The sequence below is a fragment of the Gambusia affinis genome, linkage group LG16, assembly GCF_019740435.1.
Source record: "Gambusia affinis linkage group LG16, SWU_Gaff_1.0, whole genome shotgun sequence".
NCBI lineage: Eukaryota > Metazoa > Chordata > Actinopteri > Cyprinodontiformes > Poeciliidae > Gambusia > Gambusia affinis.
The window spans coordinates 6933420-6940884 of NC_057883.1; the positions used below are offsets into that span (position 1 = coordinate 6933420).

Sequence of the window (7465 nt, forward strand, 5' to 3'; positions counted from 1 at the left end):
ATTTACCAGTTAAGATTTTCAGACAGTTTGACTCAAATATATGATTTAAGAATGTAATCATAAGTTCTAGAGTTTAACTATAAGGATTACTAACCTAATATAATCATAATCTTTCATGAAGATGTTTTTACAGTGTAGCGTTTCCTCATTTGCCCACCACCCTCCTGATTCATGTCACGTTTGTCAAAGCGCCGCCATCGCGCCGCCGCTTGCGCTCAGTGATGTGATTGACAGTGACGCGTATTCCCTGTGTACCGCGCAGTTGCCTGGTTCACTTTCGACCCGGCGTCCGCTCACCCCGACATCGTCTTCTCCAACGACAACCTGACGGTGTCGTGCAACAGCTACGACGACCGGGTGGTGCTGGGCACCGCCGCCTTCTCCCGCGGCGTCCATTACTGGGAAATGACGGTGGACCGCTACGACAACCACCCCGACCCGGCCTTCGGCATCTGTCGCGGCGACGTCCTGAAGGACGTGATGCTGGGGAAGGACGACAAGGCCTGGGCCATGTACGTGGACAACAACCGCTCCTGGTTCATGCACAACAACTCTCACACCAACAGGTAAGGGACTGTTTGTGTGGAAATATCCAGACACGGATTACGTCTGACTCCCTTCGTGTGACGGCGCAGGACGGATGGTGGCGTCGCTAAAGGATCGACGATAGGAATGCTGCTGGACTTCACACGTGGGATCCTCATCTTCCTCATCAACGATGAGCAGCAGGGTCCCGTTGCCTTCGAGAGCTTGGAAGGCGCTTATTACCCCGCCATCAGCCTCAACCGTAACGTCCAGGTAGGAAACCACGCCGCACCTTACTGGAGTTAAACGCTTCTTTTTTAAAAATCAGGTCTATAGTTCATGGCACAAATATTTTTTTGTGTCGGTTATCATTTATCGTGATAAATTTCTTATCGTGATAAGAATTTTGATTTATCGTTGTTGCGATAAAGTCGGAATGATGATGTTTCAAACCCCCCAGAACTGTCCGTATTGTCTGAAGTGTTTGTTTTAATGTTCTCTCCACTTTGAATGTTACATGACCTTTTGGGAAAAAAAAGACAACTTATAATTTTGATGAGTATCAGCTACAGGAATGTGTTTCCATTCTTATATGACCACTATTTTATTTGCATTTCAGTGTCTAAAAGTAAAGAAAAGGATGAAACCTTTGCAAAAAGAGGATAAATACATTAATCTTTCAGACACAATTTTCAACCTAGTGATAATAAATTTTAGTGAGAGTCTGTTGTAGAAATTCAGTGCCATTGAATATAACTATAATTGCTAAAACCTGCATTTGGTATGACATGTACATTTCAAAAATATCAGCTGGTTTATGCTCTTAAGAGCCTCTGGAAGTTTCTGTGAAGCTTCTCCTCTTGAGAACGAAGCTCTACAGCTCCACCTGCAGGGCAAAACCTGCCTCCAAGATTTTCCCTGCATACAAATATTCATGGAGAAATATTCATATTCTCCATGAATATTTGTATGCTAATGTTTTGTTTTTCTTCAGGTCACTCTTCACACTGGGCTACCCATCCCTGACTTTTACACGCCCGGGGAGGCAGACCCAACGAGCTCCGTGTGCTGAAGACCGCAGCGAAACCTGGGCAGGATTTGAACCCTTCCCCGCCCCGTCGCAGGTCAATACCTCTAACCCCGCCCTCGCCCTCCTGATCTCGACTCTCCGTCTGTCGCCCCGACCTAATGACCCCCATGACTCTCCGTCGGAGGCCTCATGACAGCCCTAAGCCATGCCTTTTTCATGCCTAAGCTTTGGACACGGCCGTGTGCAGGACAGTGCATATGGTGCCGATTACTCCTATTCTTAGGGAAGACGGGATGTTTCACCAGAATGTCCAGAGGATCAGTAACGAACTGAACTGAAGGAGTACTTTTACATTTTGGAAAATACGTGCATTGAGTCAAGACTAGGCCTGGGCTGGTGTGAAACTCTCAAGGAACGTATAAGATAGATGCCTTTTTTTTTTGTTCCTATCACTTTGTGAATTTATATATTTCAGGATTCTTAGACAGGCATCAACATTTATTCTCCCACTCATCCCCTCTTTCTCGTAATGCACAAGTACATAATATATTCCCAAATATCCAATTCAAATTCAAATAAAAAAAAAATTCAAGTTACAAAGTGTTGTAACTCAAATCATTCGAGTCAATATTAAGATTATTGTGGATTGTTACTGAGTTTTTCCCTTCAGTTTTCCAGCTACTTGTCACCAAAGTTACTGCTAACGTAACTTTTCTGTTACTTTAGCAGCTGATAAGTCAGAGTAGGTTCTGTCTAAATAGAAAAGCATCTGTCAAGATCACCAGGATTTGCTGTAATAACAAATCCCTTGTTTGATATATGGGGACAAATACCTGTGACAGAACCTCACAGAATATTGAAGATGCTGATAAAGAAACACCAGAAGAACAAAATTCAGACATTGGTGGAATGAACAATGTGCCAAAAAGTCTAATATCACAACATTCCCTAAATCTTGGAATATTAGTTTCCAAGATAATTGACTTATTAAGCAACAACTTGCACCTCTCTGCTGTCCTGCCTTTTCTAGAGCAACACTGGGAGTATAACAAGCAGCCAGTTCAGTTGTCAGGCTATCTGCTCATGTAGCAGTCACCCGCTCAACAGAAAAGCAAGCAGCATTGCTTCCATAAGAAGGATGAGTGCCTCCCCTTTACTGTCCATGCCATAATTAGCTAAATATTTCCAAAGAGCTGCTTTTTGAAACCTTGGGATTTCTTGTTACTGGTAACCAGCCCATGCCTACAGTCAAGAGTTGGGCTACCTTCACGTTGCAGGTATAAATGCTCAGTTCAGAGGGTTAGGGTTTGTTTCTTCGTGTGTTGTTGATATTACTAGACTATGATTGAGAACGGTTGGCAGCATGCGCAGAAGAAGACTTGATGTTGCAGGCAGCCCATTGTGTTCGCAGAAGCAAATACGGACGCTCCGAATCTCGTCACACGTCAGGTCTGACGGCGCTCAATCGAAGCTGCCGGAAATGACGATTAGCTCCGTCAACAGCGTCTGCCGTGCTTCTTCCCCCCCCCCCCTACTGTTTACATTCAGTCGTGCCGCTTTCCGCCTCATTCGGTGCAACATAGTACCACATTTCCGTGGCTTCTCAATGCAACACGTCTGTTCACTTTCAAGAACATCATCCGATTTGGGACGAGTCACGTTGGAAATCGGGAGTTGTGCTGCACAGACTGTGACACTTCTTACGTAAAGATGGAGCTACTTTTCCGATTTTGGAGCGCATTTGAAAGTGAAATCGGATTTTTGCCGCTCAGATTCATCTTCAGAAAAAAACAAATCAGATAGGGGTCACGCCTTCGTCTGCAGTGTGAACGCAGCCTTGACTATGACGCTAAAGCTCAGATCACAAGAAACAAATGCTTGGCAGAATGTCCAACTCTTCTCTTAAATGAAGGAGGTTTTTTTTTTTATGAATTCATTAGACAAGGAAGATCTTGTATTAACCGTTTCTTTTTTCTTACAACTCAATATATTGTATTCTTGATGCGTATGCCTCTGTCAGGTTTCCGTCTTGAAGACTGATGTGGATTCAAAACTGAGTTGAGAATGAGAAGTCATATTGTGTGACTGTGTGTGTGTGGGTGTGTGTGTGTGTGTGTGTGTGTGTGTGTGTGTGTGTGTGTGTGTGTGTAGGCTGCCAGCCATCACCCTTGGACCAGAGTCCAGCTCCCAGCCATATCAGTGTCATTATCTTCGTCTGTGTAAATGGGAAGCTTTTCTTAGTGGCTTAACTCAAGTGAAACTTCTGTATTGTGTTTGGGGTTTTTTTTTTCAATATTTACAGCATCGAGGTTTAGGATGCAGCAGGAAGGAAAACCTTTTTTTTCTTTTGCAATGGCGCTTTCAAAACGGGGAGGGACTTTGGTCGAGGGGTTTTAAACGACTGTGAAGATGTTATTTTAAGGTGCTAAAGCAGTTCACATAGTTTGGGCTTCTTTTTTTTGTTTTTTTACTGTGAGTGACTGAATTCTGGTAGTTTTTGTAATATTGTTATTGAAATGATCTATTGCAAAGAGGTGTAAAGTTAAATAAGTTATTTGGTGTTAAGAGATTTTTAGTAAGAATTTATTGTCGTTCCCTTTTCGCCGATGTACAGTTACAGCCGAGGCGACGAGCGGCGAGCGGCGCTTGTCTGCTTTAAACGTTTTATTAGAGGTCGGGGGTTTTTTGGAGGGGAAATTAGAGGCTTTTCAGTTTACATGTCTACAAAAGCAACAAGACGGGAGACACTGGAATGTTTTTTTGTTTTTGTTTGTTTGTTTGTTTGTTTTTTGGCTAACATTCTTTTCAGTACGTACTGACTAAAAAGCTTGCCGGTTTAGTGCTAAAGCGTGCTAACGGGACAAAAGCAACAATGACTTTCCACGTCTGTGAGAGCTGAAAAAAAAAAAAGAAGTCTGTCTCACACAATTTTACCAAGCACTAGTGGCCTCATTTTCATGCTAACAGTTGCTAATTAGCACCAAACACAGCCGATGAATACAGATCATAAGGCACCAGACAAAGCGAATGCTGTCTGGCATAGTAAGAATTAGCTTTACTCTGCTCCACAACAGAACAACCTGAACCATTCAACAGTAAAATACTGTGACCCAGCGGACCTTTGTGCAACATGTTAGCATGCTAGCATGAGAAGTAAAACCTCCGTCACATGAGCGACAGACTGTCTGATCGACACGCTGCCAGATTGGCCTGAACTAGGTGTAGGCCAAGAAATGAAATAAAAGTGACTTGAGCAGAATTGGCGGTGAACATGCAGCGATTCTGTCGAGCTAAAAATTGAAGAAACATTTTAGACCTGAAGGATCATTTTGTGCTTTGACCTCTAAGTCAAGGCAGTCTGACCTCTGAGTAGAGTTCACAAAGGATTAATGTCTGTATCTGATTTTTTTTTTTTTTCTATAATAAAACAGAAAACGGAAGGAACTGAAATCCTAATGCTGAATGGCCACATCAGGGGAAACGTTACCATTTCAGGTTCAAAAGTTGTTTTCTAGATCCTTGTAGCCCAACGGATGAACGGTGCCAAAGTATTCATTCCTCTTGAGCTCTTTCCCTCTTTGTCACGTTACAACCGCAAACTTTGAACTATTTCGTTAAGGATATTATGTGAGATACAAACACTGAGTAGCGTATAGTTGTGAAATGGAAGGCAAAAGAAACACAGATTTAAGATTTATATTAAAATAAAAGTACATATTGTAGTGGGGCATGCTTATTTTTGCTGACTTATGGCCCACCCTGTATTTTGTCTCAGCTTGGCTGATATCTAGATGAAAAGGGGCTGAATATATAATATAAACGCACGTCTGACCTATTTTGATCCACCACCTAAAATTGCAATAAAACGAAAGTCCGTTAGTGGTTGTTATGCGACAAAACCGTGAAAGAAGTTTCAAAGGGCGTGAATATTTTAAGGCACCTGTCTAGCATACACATGAGGTGCTATCCTGTGTTAGAGCTTCACGGGTGTGCCTTTTCCCCCATTTGTACTTCCCCTAAAACATTTGTGAAACTTTGCTTCAGACGAAATCAACTGCTTCAGCAGAGTCGACTGTAACATCTGTGATGCCTAACCTCATCTGCTGCTACGTGCTTTCTTTCTTTTTCTACCGTAAAAGGGCATATTTTTACCACCGGAAACCCTCTGGACGGACTGTAACTATCACTATCTTTAAAGGAATATTTCACCTTTTTTCTCTCTTTCTCTAAAGCAACTAAAGCCAATGGTAGGCCATACGATGATACAGAAACATCAGCACACAGTGAGCATAATAACTCCTCAGTTTGTGTGGGTGTGTGTGTTTTGACCGAGAAGGTTCAGCAAGTTACACCACGTTCAGGGAGCTTTGCAAGAATTAGCTGGTTGGTTTTTAAAGTATAACTTCGATTTAGCCCTTCTGTACTTGCATAAAGTCACAATAAATTCACAATGTAACATCGGAATTCAAGATAAATGTTTTTTGTTTTTTTGGGGGGTTTTCCAAGGAAGTCCTCGGTGGAAACATCGGCACAGATCTGATAAAGGTGTGCTTCTGAACCGAACAAAAGGAAACGGGGATTTTACTCAGCGTGAATGCAACCCGATTTCTTTAAGAAAAAAAAAATAGTTTAACACGGTTTAAGCAAACTACGGGGACGCAGATTCATATTACAACCTACATAAACTTTACACCCAGTCGCTGGGCGACACTCGGTGTTACATCTCCAAATGTATATACATATCTTTGCGTGAGAGTGTATGCGTGTGACTGTGTGTTGTACGTTCATTATATCTCCAGAGGGATTTTTTTCTTTATTATTTTTTTACATTTTTTTGCCCCGTCTGATCTGAGGGGGAATGTTGCGTTCAGTTTTAGTTACAGTGAACCTGAAGTTTCTCTTTATGATAATCTGACAAATGGAAAAATGAAATTGTCCTCTTTATAATTTCCAGACAATATGATTATTAATTGTCACAGTTTTATGTCTACTATTACCACATCTTACCACTTATATGATTATTTGAAGTATTTAACAAGCCTCTGTATTTCTCGTGTCTGTGAATCTTCAATAAAATCGGTGTCAACAACGGCTTGCCTCGAATTTTTCTTTATTCCCCTCTTTGATGAAAGTTGCTTATGCTTCAATTGCATGTTGTCCTTGATTTTACTGAAGCACATTGCATTTGAGGGCTGCACAGTGGCGCAGTTGGTAGAGTTGTTGCCTTGCAGCAAGAAGGTCCTGGGTTCGATTCCCGGCCCAGGGTCTTTCTGCATGGAGTTTGCATGTTCTCCCTGTGCATGGTGGGTTCTCTCTGGGTTCTCCGGCTTCCTCCCACAGTCCAAAAACATGACTGTCAGGTTAATTGGTTTCTCTAAATTCTCCCTAGGTGTGAGTGTGTGTATGAATGGTTGTTTGTCTTGTATGTCTTTGTGTTGCCCTGCGACAGACTGGCGACCTGTCCAGGGTGAACCCGCCTCTCGCCCGGAACGTTAGCTGGAGAGGAACCAGCAACCCTCCCGACCCCATTAGGGACCAGGGTGAATAGAAAATGGATGGATGGATGGATGGACGTTGCATTTGAATGAAAGACATCCGGCAAAACAATGTTCCACATGTTTACATAGAGGAGGGCGGGAGCAGATGGCGTTAGTAACCCAGGCGAACACGAACAAAAAAAAAAAAAAGTCTTTTGAAGCCAAAGTTGTGGAGCCCATGGAAGAACACGACGAACCATTTGGTTGTTTGTTTTAAATGGAAAACACATTTTAAGTATTTATGATGGTGGGGCAGGAAACCATTTCTCCTGGCGGCTGTTGCCATCAACATAGCATCCATGGTTGCTATGGAGATTTGGTGCCCCCCCTTCCTTCCCCTATTGTTGCGCAATTCTGTGCGTTTCAGTTCCAT

General features: G+C 42.6%; 1 protein-coding gene across 2 annotated transcripts in view; it reads left to right on the forward strand.

Annotated features, from left to right (window-relative positions):
• Positions 1–6646, forward strand: part of trim9 (tripartite motif containing 9) — a 36599-nt gene extending 29953 nt beyond the window's left edge. For both annotated transcript variants that reach the window (XM_044143006.1, XM_044143007.1), the window contains 3 exons: positions 263–566; positions 636–798; positions 1520–6646. In XM_044143006.1, coding sequence (XP_043998941.1) covers positions 263–566; positions 636–798; positions 1520–1597 — 545 coding nt within the window. In that variant the 3' untranslated portion in view covers positions 1598–6646. The remainder of the gene's footprint in view (positions 1–262; positions 567–635; positions 799–1519) is intronic.
• Positions 6647–7465: the final 819 nt, after the last annotated feature.